Genomic DNA, 19342 nt, shown 5'->3' with positions numbered 1-19342 from the left:
GATAATAGGAAGCAGAGGATACAACTGACATCACAGGCAGATCCTAATGATTTCAACTCATGTGCTTAAATATGGATTCAGATGCCTAACTTTATGCAACCATGTTTGAAACATCAGGACAATACTCTAAGTCACATTCAGTCCTAAATTGTTGTGCAGTGCTGCCAAGCACCATCAAACAGCTACCACTTTTCACCCCAGAGGTGGCTGCATTTCAGTGATGTGTGTAACGGTTCCCACATATGAAAGGTCAGGACTCAGGGATCCTGCAGGCATGCCATTAGCACTGAATTAATAATATAGAAATCAATTTTATTCACTGGGAGAACAGAAATGAACTTTCCCAAGAATGAGAAACCCAGAAATGCAGCAGATATGTTTAAACTTGGATAAAATTAGAATTAGGATAGGGCACATGGGGCCAAAATAATCTCGGTGTAACCCTTTTTGAAACCAGTGGGGTTACACTAAGGCTGAATTTGACCCCTTAGAGGCTTGGGCTCAGGTCTTCAGCTGAAGTAAATTGATTAGAGCTGAGTGAAATTTGTCACACACTTTTTTCATTGAAAAATTCAGATTCGGTGATACCAAAATGTTTCATGAATTCATGTCGGTTTTGCCAATTTTTTCATTTGCAGAAAAACATTCCGAAAAAAACAAAATGTTTCATTTTGACATTTGCAAAATGCAACTTTCAAATTTTTTCAGTTTAAAATGACTTTTAATCATTTAATTTTCCTGACTTTTTTAAATTGCCAACAAACTGAAAAATCTGTTATTTGTCCAGCTCTAAAACTGATATTATTCCATTACAATCAATGGAATGATGTGGATCTACTACAGCTGTGGGTCTATGCCTTCATTTTTTTCTTATGTTGAATCAAACAGAACTCTGACACATGACATCTTTGTCCAGATGCTGCTGACCACAAGGTATAAATACCTAGCATCAAATTCTGCCCTGCTGTATGAGGCACGCAATCCAAGCTAAACAAACAGGAACAGAAGAGTGTGCCAAGCTGGGGGCATTTGTTCCCATGATTTCTCCTCTCTGAAATCCCCTGTACATTTAAACCCGTAGTTTGTAGTTTGACCATGGTCCCTTTGGGAGTCTGTAAACAACCATCTTTAACAGAGCGTGCAGCTATCTCTCTCCAAGGCCCCCTGAATGATTCTTTGGCAGCGTGGGGACAAGAGGCCCAGCAACAAGTGCAGTGAAACAAAGCCCTCTGCTCCTTGCCGTGTCAGGAGAGTCCTTATCAGAGGGAGAAGAGAAATCTAGTTCAGGACCTTCACTCTGATGAACAATTTCCAAACTACACCACAGAGAACACAAACTCAGCTCCTCCTTCTGTACTAAGAGTCTAATCCTCAGAAGAAAAGAAACCATGGCCAGGGTCTCTTTCCTCTGGCCCCCAGTGTTCTTCCCATGTGAGTGCAGATCCCCAGTTCAGATTCACCTCCTCCCAGTGCCTGCACCTACACACCATTCCAGGTGAACCAAGAATTGTAGGTCACATTCTTCTCCATCCAGGGCTGTGACTAAAATCCATGCCAGAGAACCACAGAAACAGGGCTCAGGTTCTTCTCTTCTGCAGGGCCCCTCTCCAGAGTCTCATCTTTGTCCCAGTTAACAAGCTGAGGGACAGCTGGAATACCCAATATCTGACATTAGTGTGGACCTTATCAGCCAATGCTTTTCATGTTGAATAGCTCGTGAGGCTGGAGTTCCCGCGCCCCCACACGTCAGACAGAAGCAGACAACACTCCTCTGTAGTTAGTAATCAGCTGCTCTCTGCTCTCAACAGCAAACATTATTTGCCTCACCTCCCAGGTCCCTCATCATCATTATAATCTGTCTGAATCTGGATGCACAAGGCAGACTTTCAATCGCAGATAATGATGGCTGTGGTACGCACAAGGGCTGGATCATCAGACAGATGCCAATGTGGAAGGAGTAACTTCCTCGCTTTTCTATCTAAGATAGGAAAACAATCCTGAGAAAGGTGCAAGTTCATCCTCCTTTCCCTGTGCGGTTCTCTCTTGAGCACCCATTTCTGCTCTGCTCAGCTCAGCTCAACTGCTCAGCACCAGAACTGCATGCAGTAGCACATCTGCTATGCATGGGCAAAATCTATGGAACTAAAGCATGCAAGGGGAGAGAAAATTTATTATTCTTTAACTGTCTTTCTAATTTTAAATTCATTTTGTCAAATCACACAGCGGAGACTAGTTTCCTCTTTTCAATACCTCATATTTCTTCTTCACAGTTCATTATCCATGCTCCCTTAATCAAATATGCTCCACCTTGGAAGTAATTATCAGATACTCCCTAAGGGCTGGGATTGCTGAATATATTATTGGTCTTTGCTGCGGTGTGTAAGAGAACAAGATGGATAGAGAGAACTCAGATGAGATTAATACTCTCAGCTAGAGTGACATTAACTTAACTTTTAACCCTGCCAGGAGTGGTCCTTCCAAAGCAAGACAAACTCCTCTGATGGGGGGAGGCATCAAAATGAAATTCAGAGATTTAATTCTCCTCTAATCCTCTGATCACCAGTGCTAATAGTCTGTGGGGGGGCCCGCTGGTAGAGCGGCAGGAGATATGTCCGTGGCTGAATGAACACGGAGAATGAAATCCTCTAGGGTCCAGAGGTTTGGAGGAAGGTTGTTTTAGGACACTGATCCTGCCCAAGCCTGCTTGGATTCAATTCTTGGCCCCCTGCTAGGGAGACCCTTCAAGCCAAAGTGAGCATCCAGCAGCGTGGGGAAATCCAAGACGAAATGACACTCGGAGATGAGGCACACACCAGGGTGTCAGTCCCCACTAATGATGCCAGCATGTAATTTAAAAATAAACACAAACTACCAAATCCTCTTTTTGTGCAATACAAGCTGCAAGAAATGCTTTTGAGAAAGCTCACTATTAATTATGCTCCACAGTTCTGTTTTAATTAGAAGACAAACTGTTGAGGGAATACAAACCTAGATTCAGTCCTCAGGCCTTTTCATTAATAATTTTCCTTAAACATATCAGAATATGCCAGTCAGTTCACTTGTTTTCTCTGTCTCTCTTACCCTGTATATTTGTCTCAGGCACTTAGAGCAGTTTGGTGAAGGAAAGGGGATGATCCACCCCACTTACATAGGGTCAGAATCTGACACTCTTACCAAGTAACTTACTCCATGAGTAGTCACACGGAAAAAAGAGGGGCTGGTTATGAAGAAAGAGGCTACTCAAGATGAGTATATATTTGAGAATATATTATTGCCCTTATATAAATCGATGGTACGCCCACATTTCGAATACTGCGTACAGGTGTGGTCTCCTCGTCTCAAAAAAGATATACTGGCACTAGAAAAGGTTCAGAAAAGGGCAACTAAAATGATTAGGGGTTTGGAGAGGGTCCCATATGAGGATAGATTAAAGAGGCTAGGACTCTTCAGCTTGGAAAAGAGGAGACTAAGGAGGGATATGATAGAGGTATATAAAATCATGAGTGATGTGGAGAAAGTGGATAAGGAAAAGTTATTTACTTATTCCCATAATACAAGAACTAGGGGTCACCAAATGAATTTAATAGGCAGCAGGTTTAAATAAAAGGAAGTTCTTCTTCACGCAGCGCACAGTCAACTTGTGGAACTCCTTACCTGAGGAGGTTGTGAAGGCTAGGACTATAACAGCATTTAAAAGGGAACTGGATAAATTCATGGAGGTTAAGTCCATAAATGGCTATTAGCCAGGATGGGTAAGAATTGTGTCCCTAGCCTCTGTTCATCAGAGGATGGAGATGGATGTCAGGAGAGAGATCACTTGATCATTGCCTGTTAGGTTCACTCCCGCTGGGGCACCTGGCATTGGCCACTGTCGGTAGATAGGATACTGGGCTAGATGGACCTTTGGTCTGACCCGGTACGGCCGTTCTTATGTTCTTATGTTCTCCTAAGGTAACCCATTCCAGTGCTTCACCACCCTCCTAGTGAAAAAGTTTTTCCCAATATCCAACCTAAACCTCCCCCACTGCAACTTGAGACCATTATTCCTTATTCTGTCATCTGGTACCACTGAGAAAAGTCTAGATCCATCCTCTTTGGAACCCCCTTTCAGGTAGTTGAAAGCAGCTATCAAATCCTCCCTCATTCTTCTCTTCTGCAGACTAAACAATCCCAGTTCCATCAGCCTCTCCTCATAAGTCATGTGCTCCAGTCCCCTAATCATTTTTGTTGCCCTCTGCTGGACTCTTTCCAATTTCTCCTCATCCTTCTTGTAGTGTGGGGCCCAAAACTGGACACAGTACTCCAGATGAGGCCTCACCAGTGTCAAATAGAGGGGAATGATCACGTCCCTCGATCTGCTGGCAATGCCCCTACTTATACAGCCCAAAATGCCGTTAGCCTTCTTGGCAACAAGGGCACACTATTGACTCATATCCAGCTTCTCATCCACTGTAACCCCTAGGTCCTTTTCTGCAGAACTGCTTCCTAGCCATTCGGTCCCTAGTCTGTAACAGTGAATGGGATTCTTCCATCCTAAGTGCAGGACTCTGCACTTGTCCTTGTTGAACCTCATCATATTTCTTTTGGCCCAATCCTCCAATTTGTCTAGGTCCCTCTGTATCCTATCCCTACCCCCCAGCGTATCTACCACTCCTCCCTGTTTAGTGTCATCTGCAAACTTGCTGAGAGTGCAGTCCATGCCATCCTCCAATCATTAATGAAGATATTGAACAAAACCGGCCCCAGGATCGACCCTTGGGGCACTCCACTTGAAACTGACTGCCAACTAGCCTTTGATCACTACCCGTTGAGCCCAACGATCTAGCCAGCTTTCTATCCACCTTATAGTCCATTCATCCAGCTCATACTTCTTTAACTTGCTTGCAAGAATACTGTCGGAGACCGTATTAGAAACTTTGCTAAAATTTTGCTGGTAACCTGCATAGATTTCTTGCCACACTGTTTCTGTAGTTCATACTTTTGTCCAATTAACCTGGGACAAGAAGTACAATGCACACTCCCAGAGTCCCAGCGTCAGACCTCTGTGACCTACAGCACCTACCATGTCTGTGTCTGAGACAGGGCCAAAACTCGTCACATAAATGTCTGTCTTGACTTCAGTTACGCTGTCTGAGAAAAACAAGAGAGAAAAGTAATTAGAGAAGTATTTTCATTTGCATAGAAAAGATTTTAGCATTTCATTGTGTTTTGTTTTTTCATACCAGATGCCTCCCTGCTGTAGTGTTGAATTGTCATCACCATCATGTTGTGAACAATGGCCAATTTTATAATTCATAATGGGGCAAATTCACTCTGGGACAGCTCCATTGACTTCCACAGAGTTACACCAAGGATGGATCTATCCTAGTACATTCAGACAGTGCATATTTACATAATGTACACAGTCACACAATGCACAATTTTCTATGGTTCTATCCATCTTAAATATAGAGGTAAACCCTGATGTTGTGAAATTCTAATCCAAAATCCCTTTGTATTTGCCAGCCTGATAAGTAGGCCATTGAATTTTTCCCCTGTTTTAAGAAACCCTGGTTTTGTTAAAGTTTTGGGTTTCTTTGAATGTGCAAGAATCAATATTTGGATTGCCTTTTACTCTCATCACATTTGCTGTTTTCCTACTTGTCTCTTTCACGAAGAATGATAGCTCTCAAAAAGCTAGTATTGACCCGTTTGCTATAATCTCCTAGCTGCCAGACTCTACTACCTGTATTGATGCCAAGTAACGTCTTATTCCAGGAATAGCCCAAAATCATTGGGAGGCCTCAACTCAGGAAAGCGCTTTAGGACGTGCTTATCTTGAAGCACTTGCTTAAGTCCCATTGTCTTCAATGGGAGTAAAGCATGTGTTTAAAGTTAAGCATGTGCTAAAGTGCTTGAAGCCAGGCGTAGTGGGGTGGTCAACCGCTCCTGCCTTAAAAGGCTTAAAACAGCCCGGTGAGAGGGCTATGGCAGGGAAGGAAAAGCGGGGCTGATTGGGGAAAGCAGCCTCAGCTGGGGGCCACGCACCAATCAGGCCAAGTTGGCTTAATGAGGGCCCAGACTCTCTCTAGCTTTGAGAGGGAGGGACCTGGCTCCAGGGAGCTGAGAGAAGGTACCTGGAGTGGAGCAGGGCCAAGCGAGCTGGGGAGCTCCAGCATGGAAACCCCGCAGGCTGCAGCCTAGTGGAAGGCCAATTAGGTACTGGGGTTGCAGAGGGCAGCGCACGGGTAGGCAGAGGCAGCAGGTCCAAACCCCCCTTGCCTATGATGAGTGGCTTTTACACTGCAGTCTGCCCCAGTGAGCGGTGACTGGCAGTAGCCCATGACTGAGGCAAGATGAGGATAGAGTGTTGGGGGTTCCCCTGTGTGGGAAGACCCTGAGACTGTGGGGGTATTGCCAGGGGGCAGCACCCCAAAGACAAGGGGCACCAGGTCCTGGGAGGGACATGGGGGCCAGCGTCAGCAGGACACCGGCCTGCAGAGGGTGCTCTGGAGGCTAGAAATGCCAATTCCCTGAGATGACCAGCAGGACGCGCCGCAGTGGTGAGTCACGCACCGCGACACCAGGTCATAGTTAAGTACTGTTCAATGTGAATAATAATAATAGTAGCTAGCTCTTATACAGCACTTTTCATCAGTAGATCTCCAAGCGCTTTACAAAGGTGGTCAGTATAATTATTCTCATTTTATAGATGGGGAAACCAAGGCACAGAATGAAGCTATGACTTGCCCAAGGTCACCCAGCATGTCAGTATCAGAGCCAGGCTTCCTAGGTCCTAGTTCAGTGCTCTACTCACTAGGTATCTCACAGAAATGTGGCCAGATCTGGCCCCTAGAATGGAAGACTTCCATTAACAGATGTTAATCAATTTAGGACTAGACATTGTGCTCTCACTTCTTCGAATGAGACTAGATGGCCAGAATGGTACCTCCTGATGGAATTGTCCATTTGAAGCCACCAAGAGAGATTCCTGGCTTCATCTAAGTACCTAGCATTGGCCACTGTTGTAGATGTGATCCTGGAGTAGAAGATGGCCCTTTGATCAATTCAGTTATGGAAATTCCTCTGTTCTCAGAGGGATATTTTGTCACGTTTCGATGTATTTTGCAGCATTATGAGGCTTCATTCTGCAGTTTGAAGTTTTGCAACTAAAGTAAGATAATGCATTCTGGCAGGGTTTTCTCCTTAATGGCTAAAATATAGTATACGTGTCTTTAGTTATTATGATTGGAGAGCTTCCAAGGCAGCCTGTGGCTGATATTGTTGTGCTATATATGTAACCCTTGATCTTGTCTTGATGCTGTAAAAGAAGGTTAAAGAGAAATATATGTGCAGTACACTTTCTGAAGTACACAGTAGTCAATTAGGCATTTTTCTAAGCAAAGCAAGTCACTTTTGTAATACTTAGAGGCTCGGAGTATCTCTCCATGTCCTTCCAAGCAGGACCCAAAATGAGACACATAGCAGAGAACAACGTTCTAATGTTTTAAGGTTCTTTTCTTTAACATGCACTGCTTTTTCTCCCTCTTCCCTTTCAGCATTCCTGACATCCATAATTTACAGCACTAATCACCATGCTGAGATCCAGGTTCAGCCATGGTCCTTGTGGTCTGCAGAATGAAATATTTTGAGGCTCAGACAGAAAGGGGTTGAGATGTTGCAAGGGAAGGTGGGTCAGCGAGAGGATCTGTATTTCACAAAGTGACCTGCAGGACTCAAGTGTTGGAGAACTGGCAAAGGAATTGATGAACAGATGATAGCAGGCTTGTGTGGGGGTAGAGAGAACTTTGGTACACGCTTTTGAGTGATCTTGGTGGCTTTATTTCTAAGCTTGTGTTAGGCACAATCCAAAGGAAGATGACAGCACACATGGGTTTAATTAAAAAATAGGTGTATTTTTTGCAGAGCCTTCCTAGTAAAGTTAGTTTCAGCATAGCTGAAACTCCCACTGTCTCCATACCAAACTTAGCAATGAGGCCTCTGTAACAGAAATAGCTGAAGAAGAGTGGCTGGGCCTAGGAAGTTGTGAGGGAAAAAACAAACAAAACAAACTTGGATGGATCTGACCTGATCCAGGGTCCCAATGAATGCAGCCTATTGTAAACTGTCCAGTCCCTAGACTCTACGGTCCCTTTGCTCCTGCAGGATATAGCAAATCTCACTGAATTTGGTGGGATTTAGACATACCCTGCATCAGGAGAATACGGCCCAGGATTTTCCTCATCCATTTGACATGTGCTTATCCATTGAGACCTGCAAACCTAGGATGAAAGTGCACATCCAGTAACAAGCTTGCCAGGTTACTAAGAGGAGGACAGACAGAACAGCTCACCTCCCTACCCTGCTGATAACTCATTCACGCTCTCTGATAGAGAGAGCACAAGTAAGGACTGTCACATGACAGGACCTCACAGTGCAGTGAAAAACAAAGCCATGCACATGATGTACTGGGACAGAGGCTGTTGGATCCAAGTGGATGAGACCATTTGGTAATATCAGCTCCCAAGGGCAATGGGTTTTCCCTGGTCTAGTATGTACTTATTCTTTCCTGTCTCCTTGCATAAATGATACTTCTTAATATAATACATAGACAGCTGCAATTGCAATGTGACAATGTATTGGACAGTCAGTAACTGCATCATGTCAAAGACTGCACAGTGAATCATAATTGAGAAAGCCAGTGTCAGCCATCAGACTGTCCAGCAGTCACCATCCATCCAAGTGTCCATTTAATTAAAACAGTCATAGTCACAGGGGTGTTCTGGAAACCACAGGTCAAATGGCTCCAGGAAAAACACTGGGCAATGGCCTCAAGCTGTAGCCAAAACTTGCTTGGTGCAGTTGAGGAGGGGAGGGGACAAAGGTGGCGGTAAATATTGCCACCTTTGTGTCCCCCTGTTCCTGGGACTGAATGGGGACCAGACCAGTTACCAAGGCTACCTCTAAACTAGACCCAGTTGCCTGTAGCCCCAAGGGGCTGTTGTTGCAGCTGGGGTCATTATGCAAAGGGACACCATTGTCATTCAACCTCTCTCTCAGGAATGCACCTTGCATATTCTGGCCAAATCCTCTTCCAGTCTTTTTGTCTGTTACAGGCCAGCATCACATTACCTTTGACAAGAGCATGATGACTGCACCTTCCACCACCCATGTTTCCACCTTTGTCTAAAGATCACAATAGGGCACATCTTACCGCCCACACAGAGCTCAGGGGCAGCAGCTTGCTTCATCCACCGTGCCCCCTGAGCCACAGAAGCCAATTTATCCTGTAGATCCTCTACATCTAGACTAAGGCTTTGGCTACACTTGCACTTCAAAGCGCTGCCGCGCTTTGAAGCGCTAAGTGTAGTCAAAGCGCCAGCGCTGAGAGAGAGCTCTCCCAGCGCTGTCCGTACTCCACCTCCCTGTGGGGAATAATGGACAGCGCTGGGAGCCGCGCTCCCAGCGCTGGGGCTTTGACCACACTGGCGCTTTGCAGCGCCGCAATTTGCAGCGCTGGAGAGGGTGTGTTTTCACACCCTGCTGCAGCGCTGCAAATTTGCAAGTGTAGCCAAGGCCTTAGTTACCACTCTGTATCTTGGCCATTCACCCTCATGACATGGCCCTGAGAGCCTTCCCCACCCCCCACCCCCTGGCGTTTTCTAGAAAAGCCAGATACACCCTTCTACTCCAACAGACTTGGGCACAAATTCCACTCTGCTTGACGTAAATGCTACTGAATTCAACGGAGTCACTCCACACCAACACATCTTGCATCTCGGCAGGGGGTTGGACTTGATGACCCTTGCAGTCCCTTCTAACCCTATGGCTCCATGATTCTATGATCAGCGCAAACAGTGTTCTATAGGGGATAAGGGGACTCCAGACAGAGGATCCCAGAATCAGAGAATTGCCAACCTCACTGTTGCTCCTCTCCTGGGCCATTCATCCTCCAAGCCTCCTCTGTGTGACAGCACCCAGAGAGACCCCTTGTGGCTGGGCTTGCAGGCATGCTGGCTTCCACAAACCCTGCCCCCATGTGCCTGGGGGACAGCCCTGGTCATATAGGAGAGGCAGAATCTGACTTCCCTTTGAATTAGAGGGATTTCCACACAAAAATAGCTGACGCCCACATACAAATTCCAGTTGAGCTGTGAAAGTTGTAACTAACAAAAGCACTAGCAGATCACAGCAAACTACAGTCTTTGGGATTAAGGCCATTCATGATCCTAGCAATATTATGCAGCCCAAGGACTTCTGCAATGCATTGCTTATAGCACTGTATGAGTTCACTGGTTCTGTGGCAGGGTGGATAAAAATCAATGATTTTTTTTTAAATAAAAAATAGATTTTTTTAAATTCAGATGTTTTTGATAAAATGCTTTTTTATTAAAAACCTATCTAAAGATAGTTTTAATTAAGATACATTATAGTTCAGATATCTCATCATGGAATAGGGATTATAAATTCTAATTCTATAGTATGAGACAATATATTCATGTAATGTTTAAGAAAACTTTTGTAAATGAGTTACAATAGTTCATGGATTAGGGACCCAATCTTATGGGGTTCCACAGGCTTCTGTATAGATTATTTAGGTTAATCTTGCTATCTACCCAGTGGGACTCAGTGCTCAGTCTAGAAGATACCATCAGAGATACTTAGTTTTTTCAGTTCTCAAACTGTGGATTTGTGTCTCCAGAGGTAATGTGCTTGTTAACAGCAAAAATGTTTTAAATAAATAAATAATATAGAGAGGTGAGAAATAACAGCCCTCAACTCTATTGTCCCTCTGCAAATTTATGTACACAGAGTCAATCCCTTACCTCTCTCTAAAAGTGCAAAGTTTCAAAAAGTTCAATGAATAGAAGATTGCTGGGGGAGGAATAGATCTGGACAAGGAGATGAAGTCTGGAGATAAATGTGAGAAGCGAGGGACATATGCTTTTTTGTTAAAATATTATGTTTGTTGTTGAAGAAAAAAAATCCAGAATACTTAATGTTGTTGTTTTAGTTAAATAAAACAATGTAAATGTATGTCTGGTGACAGCATGGCAAGAAAATCCTCCAAATATTAATGATTAACCTGTTGAACTGGAGATAGTTCATTTCCCAATGACTTCATAAATATCTGCTTCAATTACCTTTGGTAAATGAAATAACCAATCATTCTTTTTCTGATATAGCTGTAAAACTGATCTGAAAAGTTTTCAGAATAAATCACTGTTTAAAAATGTATAGCGTGTACCTTCTAAAAATGAAACCTACATCTATCTCTGAGTTGTGAAGAATATGTATTAACGTTACAACAACCAACAAGAGTGCACTTTTATGTAGAAAACCATGACTAAATCAGGTCTTCCTGACAAGTGATTTAAGTCATGATTTAAATCATGATTTAAATGAAATCCACCCTGCTCTGTGGTAATGATACATTCTCTCCCTAGCAGAATCCTACAGATATTTAGATTGGAAAAGCAAATATCAGAAACACATTGCATGTGTTTTTACCTGGGCAGAAAGCAAAGAGCAGCCTTTTCTATTACAATCCAAAATACAATGCAGAGTAGCCTTGCTAATTCTCCCCTTCCTAGTCTGCAGACCAGATCATTCGCCCATGGAAATCTGGCCATCTCGCCACACATCCCAGCAAATATTTAATAGCTGAGTGCTGGATCACCGACACTTCAGTGCTTTCACCAAATCTGCCGCAGAACATTAATTAACACTTGGTTCTTCTCTAACATCTTCCTGCCGAGCCTCTCAAAGCTGGTTGCACACATTCATGAATGAAGCCTTGCAGTCCCCTTGGAGGCAGGTGAGTGTTATGATCCCCATTTTACAGATAGGGAAACAGAGAGAAACAGACTTGCACAAGGTCACTTAGGAAGCTGGCAGTTGACCAGGGAATAGAACTCAAGAGAGCCAAGTCCTTAGCCCACCTTTCCCCAGTGTAGGACATATGGTGCACTGTGATGCATTGCTAACAATAATCACTTGCTGTTGTCTATTGTCCTATGTGTAGTTTGTAAGCCTCTTGGGACAGGGATCATCTTGTGCTCCTGGGCCTTGACTTCGGGGCTATAAATAATAATAAATAGAACACGGTGCATGTTGAGATGTCACATCTCTGATTTCCCTATTCTGTTTGCAAGTGGCTACTTTATTTGTTAAATGTTAACATTCTCTAATCCACCAATGGCCTACCTTCCCAGCCACCAGTGCAATTTATTAATTCACACTAGTATTGATACTGCAGTAGCACCTAGAGGCTCCAGTCAGGGATCTGGGCTTTGTAGCACTAGGTGCTGTACAGACACAGAATAGCGACACAGTCCCTTTCCTAGAGAAGCTAATGACTAGATGTAACAGGTGGCTGTAATAAACAAATGGGGAGGGATGGCGGAAAGGGGAGAATGAGGCAACTACAACAAGCATCTGAGCAACACACTCTCTGCATGCTGGGTCTATGCTGATTCTGGGTCTGTGTATCTAGGACAGAGTCATTAACCTGTAGGTGACCAGACGTCCCGATATTATCAGGACAGTCCTGATTTTAGGGGACTTGTCCCGCGTCCTGACCTTACATCGTTTGGGATGCCCTTTGTCCCGATATCGGGGACCATCCAGACCGCAGCTGCGGCGCCGCTGCTTCCTGTTTCCTGGGGCAGCTCCCGGCGCCCGCCCGCTGGCAGGAGCGCCATGTGCTGGGGGGCGGGGCTTGCAGGCACCAAGAGAGGGCAGAGAACCCTTCCCTTCCACCCGACCCGACCCATGACCCTAGAAGCCAGAGGGACCAGCCTGCCGGATGCTTCCCGGGACGGGAGCCGCCCCAGGTGAGCACCGCCGGGACTCCCCACCTCGCTCCTTGGCAGGTCCCTCTGGCTCTTAGGGTGGGGGGCTCTGCATCCTGCCAGCGCCTGCAAGCCCCGCTTTGCAGCTCCAGCAGCTCCCATTGGCGCTTTTCCTGGCCAATGGGAGCCATGGAGCTCACGCTTGTGGCGGGCACAGCACATGGAGAGTCTGGAAACTCCCCTTGCCACTCTCACCCTTAGGAGCCAGAGACCTCCCAGCAGGGCTAGTGAGTGCGGCCAGGGAAGAGGGCAGGGTGTGATGGAGTGAGTGTCTGGGAGGTGTGTGTGGGGGGGTGCTGGGCTATGAGGGTGTGGAGGGCGCTGGGCAGTGGGGGAGGTTTGTGTGTTTTGGGGTGCTGGACAGTGGGGGACTATTGGGGGGTGCTGGGCAGTGGGGGGGATCTGTGTGTGTCAGGGCACTGGGTAGTGCGGTCTGCATGGGGCATTGTGTAGTTGTGGTGGTGGGGTGTGGGGAAGGGCACTGGGAGGGAGGAAGGAAGGGAGGAAAGGGAAATCTGTGTATTGGGAAACTAGTGAGTGGGGGGTTGTATGTGGGGTGCTGGGCAGCTGTGGAGGGGCTGTGGGCAGGGGGGAGCTGGGCAGGGTGTGTGTGCACAGCACTGTGCATTTGTGGTGGAAGGGTTATAGGGGGGCTCTGGGCACAGTGGATCCAGGGGGCACTGGGCAGGGGAGCTGTGTGGTGCAGCATGGGCCCACCCTCAACAGGAAGGGGCATGCTGGTAGCACAGGGCCAGGCGGACCAGTGTGCCTCTGGCTCCGGTCGGGGCTGTGCACCTGTTATCCCCCCCAGAGGTGAAAGTAAGCCGGTACGCCCTGGTATGGCATACTGGCAAGAGCCGGTGCGCTGTACCGAGGCGGATCGGCTTTCCCTGACAGCAATTTAAAGGGCCCGGAGCTCCCAGCAGCGGCTGGAGCCCCGGGCCCTTTAAACTGCCACCAGAGCCCTGCTGCCGGAGCCCTGGGGAAGTGGCGGTGGGGCTCGGGCAGCGATTTAAAGGGCCCGGGGCGCCTGCCGCAGCTATCGCCCCGGGCCCTTTAAATCATCCCCAGAGCTCTGAGGTAGCGGCGGTGGAGCTCCAGCGGCAATTTAAAGCATTCGGGGCTACAGCAGCCGTTACCACCCCAGCCCTTAAAATCACCGCCGGAGCCTCACCACCGCCTCCCCAGGGCTCTGGCAGCAGGGCTCTGGGGACGATTTAAAGGCTCCGTGGCTCCGGTAGCTGCTACCGCCCTGGGCCCTTTAAATCATCCCTGGAGCCTGCCGGAGCCCTGGGTGGCGGTGGCGGTGGCGGGGCTCAGGTGGCAATTTAAAGGGCCAGAGGCTCGGCCACTGCTACCACCCCAGTCCTTAAAATAGCCGCCAGAGCACCACCGCTGCTACCCCAGGGCTCCGGCAGCAGGGCTCCGGGGACGATTTAAAGGGCCCGGAGTGGTAGCGGCAGCCGGAGCCCTGGGCCCTTTAAATCACCACCTGAGCCCCCAGCTGCTGCTACTACCCCAGGGCTCTGGCAGTGCAGCTCGGGTGGTGATTTAAAGGACTCGGAGCTCCCACTGCCGCTACCCTCTGGGGCCCTTTAAATTGCCACCCGAGCCCCACTGCTGGAGCCCTGGGGTAGCAGCCACAGGGCTCTGGTAGTGATTTAAAGGACCAGGGGCTCCTGGCTGCCACTACTGCAGTGGAGCCCCGGGTCCTTTAAAGCTCCACCAGAAAACTGGGCCCCCTACGATGGTGATTTAAAGGGCCAGGGGCTCCATTCCAGTAGCAGCTGCTGGAGCCCCAGGTCCTTTAAATCACCTCCGGGGCTCCCAGCCACCTCTGCAGCTGGTAGCTCCAGGGGCGATTTAAAGGGCCTCAGGGCTCCCGCTGCTGCTACTCCAACCCCAGCCCCGGGCCCTTTAAATCCTGATTTAAAGTGCCCGGGGATTTAAAGGCCCCGCCTCTTCTGGTAGAGGCTCCTTCCCCTCACAAGGACTCCGGAGTACCGGTAAGTCCTTTAAGTTACTTTCACCCCTGCTCCTGCCCACCCTCCAACTCGACCAATGTGTCCTGATATTTCACTCTTGCGATCTGGTCACCCTACTAACTTGCAAGGGGAGGCAGTGTTTTCGAGTGACTAGGGCACTAGCCTGGAGTCTGGAGAGCTGCCTTCTACTCTTGCCTCTGTTGCATGACCTTCAGTAGTTGCTTTCCCTCAGTCTTGTCATGAGCTTTCTGCAGCAGAGAACTTCTGCTATGTTCATACAGCACTCGGCACAATGAGGTACTTGTTTCCAGAGTGGCGCCTCTACATGCTACTGTCATACAAATAAGAAATAATAATATTAATCAATACACCCATTTTCATGATAGATTATTTACACTGAATACCAGCAGTCTGTGCATGAACACATTCAGTTTGCTTTAAGCCCTTTGAGGCAAGGACTGTCATTGACATCTTTGTACAGCACCTAGCACAATGGGGACCAAGGCCATACCCAGGTTAGGTACTGCTGTATTATAAACTGTTTAATAAATGGAATGTACCACTTCAGCCAGGCTCTTGAACAATCCACTGATATTTATTGTCACCCTTTGCACCCTGGTGGAAAGGCAGGGAATTCTGTAGACAAGCTAAACAGATCCTTTAGTGCTTGGGATTCCAGCGGGGGAGGGGGCGTTCTCATTTGTTAGTAGTGACTGGGAGGGAAGGAAGGAGCCAGACTCATCCTACCCAGCTACTGCAGTGTTAGTTAACCAGTGGCTTATGGTGCCCGGTGGGGCCAGTCGTGACGTCAGAAATGGATATATGTAGGTGCCCTCAGTGGCCATTTGCAGCAGTCAGGAAAGATCATGGCACAGATTAGGTAATGTCCACCCCCATCCCTGAGGAGCTGCCACTGAGTATAAGCCTCTCTTCTCCCACACTTTCCACTTCCCATGGTAGTGAGCACAGATCTTGGACTCACCCTGCCCAGGACTCCTGCACTGAATGTCGGGAGCACTCAGCACAGCTCAGAGTCTGTGGCAGAACAATGAATTGAACGCAAGGTCTTCCAAGATTCTGGCTAGTTCCCTAATCACTGCACCATCCTTCCTTGCCAAAGAGCGTATTCCCTGGTTTGGGTGTACTTGTGTTTCTAATGCCATCTGGAGAAATTTTGCAGGCAGAAGCAATGCACTGCAGGCTGAGCAGAGGCGCTCCCCCCGCACTCCCGCCCCAGTGCAGAAAAGTATTTGTTAACTCGCCCCTCCTCGCCAGGCAATGCTGCTTAGCTCCTGTTGCAAAAATCCCCCAGAGCTGGGGCAGATCTTGTATAAAAATGTAAAACAGAGGACAGAACATCCCTTCCCCAAGCATTACCCCCTGTTATTCTCAATACCTGCTCCTCTTCAAAAGCTACCCTCCCCATCTCCAAGAAATTCTCAAGCCAGATCTACCCTGCTTGCAAAGACAATAAATGGCCGTATTCACTCGGCACCGAGGACTGAATTCTGCGCCCACTGATTCCAACAAGCAGAACATTGACAGTAGCATTATCCAGGGCACTGCAGGGCTTCCATGCCACAGCATTTTTGGGACATGCCTCATATAAGGGGCCAAAGGCCCATTTGCTCCCTACTCCTGGCTGTTGCTGCTGTGCATCACCTAGACTATGAACGATCCAGTCCCTGCCTCTTTTCCTTGCTGGCTCCCATCCTTTGTGCTGCAGACAGAGCCAGCCTGCCACCCCCTCACCACCCACTCATTCCTGAAATCTCCCATTTAAGTGCTCACGACTCCCTGGGCAAGCGAGGGGGTGTATATTATTTACAAAATGACTGAGTGCTATTTTTATTTGCTTCTCAGAAGCACTAGCTGCAGCTGAGCTGGAATACAAATTACCCTGTCTCAATTCCTCTCCCTTCTCTGGCTGTCTACAGTGGGACTGCCTCTACAAGTGATTAGGGGAGGGAGGGAAGTAAGAAGGCTGTTATTAAAAATTCAGCTGTAATCACCAACTGTTATTTATTTAAGAATCTCAGCCCTAATATAATCTGCTGCTATGTTTGTGTGTCAGTTTGTGGATGCTGCGCTGTGATGTGCCGTAGCAGGAGTAATGCAGTGCTGGGGGATCCCAGAGGCTGGGCTGCACTCTAGCAGAGATGATGCAGTCGTGTCTCTTTGTGGGGTGTTCCCGATGGTGTACTGTAATAAAACGGGGAGTGAGGCAGTCGGGGCTTAGTGCAGGAGCTTTGTGCCAATATAGTGGAGGTTACACAGTCTTGCTTCTGTGCTGGGGTGTTCCAGATGCTGTGCCGTTATACTGCAGTGGTGATGCACAACTGCAAAGTACTGAGAGGGTCCCAGGTGCCATGCTCATAGACTCTAAGGTCAGAAGGGACCATCATGATCATCTAGCCTGACCTCCTGCACCTCGCAGGCCACAGAACCTCACCTACGCCTGAAACAGACCCCTAACCGCTGGCTGAATTACTGAAGTCCTCAAATCATGATTTAAAGACTTCAAGTTATAGAGAATTCACCATTTACACTTGTTTAAACCTGCAAGTGACCCCATGCCCCATGCTGCAGAGGAAGGTGAGAAATCCTCAAGGTTTTTGCCAATCTGACTCAGGAGAAAATTCCTTCCTGACCCCAAATACGGCAATCAGTGAGCATGTGGGCAAGACGCGCCAGGCAGACACTTGGGAAAGAATTCTCTGTAGTAACTCAGAGCCCTTCCCAGCTATTGTCCCATCTCCAGCAGTTGGATAGTTTTGCTACTAACCACATGCCATTGTAGGGAGTCCGATCATATCATCCCCTCCATACACTTATCAAGCTCAGTCTTGAAGCCCGTTAGGGTTTTTCTGCCCTCACTGCTCCCTTTGGAAGGCTGAGCTATATCGGAGGTTAGGCAGTCATTCTCAATGCTAAAGGTTCCTGGATCCTTTGCTGTATTATGGCAGAGGTAAAAGTATCATGTCTAAATTCCAGGAGCTTCTGGGTGGTAGGTGCTGTGCTGTACGCCAGCAATGTCAGAGGAAGGATGGGCTTGTGGTTTAAAGCACCAGCCAGGGACTGAATTCAATTATTGACTCCAGTCTTTGTGTGTAATTTTGGACACACAAATCACTTAGCCTCCCGATGCCTCAGTTTTAAAATGATACAACAATACCACCCTATCTCCGAAGGGTTTTGTGAGGTTAGCTGTACTGATGTTTCTGAAGCAGGCAGAGTCAACAGATATAGGCATATACAAGTGTCAACAGAGAGCGATGCAGTTTTATCCCAATCCTGGAAGTAGCCATGTTCTGTGAACTGTACCGGTGGGTCCTGGCTACAGTCATGTCTAGAGCTCAGCAACATATTTTGTCTCTGACAGAAATGTCTCAATAAAAAGCATTTTTCAGGGCTATGGAATTGTTTGTGAATTCAGGTCAAATCTGACAAATAGTGAGGCATAAAAACCTAGAAAAAAATGAGTTTTGACAAGACATTTTGTTTTCAAATTTGGCCAATTAAAAAAATGAAGCAAGGTGAAAAACACCTGAAAACTGCTGAATTTAAACTAAAAACTCAAAACAAAAATTGTTTTGTGTTGACACAAAAATATTTTGGTTCATTCAATGGAATTTTTTTAGTTTTTTGATTTGACTATAAGTTTTTTTTTAAAATTGGTTTCAGTTCAAAGTGGATTTCCCTCCCCCCCCCCCGGATTTTTCTGTTCTGCTGCAGAACCAAAATAATTCATTATTCACTCTGATGTGCTCGTGTCTCAGTGCAGGAGCTCTCAGATGCTGTGCTGTGGTCTAGCAGAGGGAATGCAGTTGTGTCTCAGCGCTGGGGGTTCCTGGGGGCTGTATGATGATATAGCAGAGGGAATGTGGTTGAGTCTCAGTGCAGTGGGTTCTCAGATGCTGTGCGGTGATATAGCAGAGGGGGTGTAGTGGGAGGTTAGTGCTAGGGGCACCTGGGTGCTGATATAGCAAGGGGACACCGTAGTGTCTCACAGCAGCAGATTCTCAGATGCTGTGCTGTGATATAGTAGAGGCTTCTTTCTCCCTGAGAGTTGTCTACTTTGCTCTTCTTTTTGCAATTAATTTAAAACACAACACACTGAGCAGAGGCTGGGCTGAAAACTTTAAATTCCTGCAACCTCCCAAGTCCTTTCCATCGTCAGATGGATGAAACACCTAAGTACTAGAAGGTAATTTCTACAGCTGCGCATAGAGGCTTTATGGCTCTCTCATTCTTCATTTTCTCAGCTTCTCATTTTGGGGATTTAATTTCTTTCCAATTTTAGCCCTAGGAACAAAAGAGGAATAGAAATGTCTTTTCCTTCTGCGACCTTTGCTGCCGCCCCAGGAGAACTGCCTTCAATTAATGTGCCTGAGGCTTAACAGAGCTGGGACTGTGCAACAAAGAGTACTTGAAACAGGGCACTGCTCTCCTGAAGGGGGAGGAGCACTGTAGTCCCCTCATCAAGAAGCTCCGCCCTCAGGTTCCTCCCTTCTCATTCCAGAG

The 19342-nt window shown here is 47.1% G+C and overlaps 1 protein-coding gene across 1 annotated transcript in view; it reads right to left on the bottom strand.

Moving 5' to 3' along the window:
* The window catches only part of GABRA3 (gamma-aminobutyric acid type A receptor subunit alpha3), a 115489-nt gene that overhangs the window by 37635 nt on the left and 58512 nt on the right, over positions 1–19342 (bottom strand). The window contains exon 4 of the mRNA XM_039489942.1: positions 5063–5130. Coding sequence (XP_039345876.1) covers positions 5063–5130 — 68 coding nt within the window. The remainder of the gene's footprint in view (positions 1–5062; positions 5131–19342) is intronic.

This window comes from Mauremys reevesii, linkage group 9 (genome assembly GCF_016161935.1).
Source record: "Mauremys reevesii isolate NIE-2019 linkage group 9, ASM1616193v1, whole genome shotgun sequence".
Taxonomy (NCBI): Eukaryota; Metazoa; Chordata; order Testudines; family Geoemydidae; genus Mauremys; species Mauremys reevesii.
Note: the sequence above shows the minus strand (reverse complement) of the source record. Positions and strands in the feature narration are given on the sequence as shown.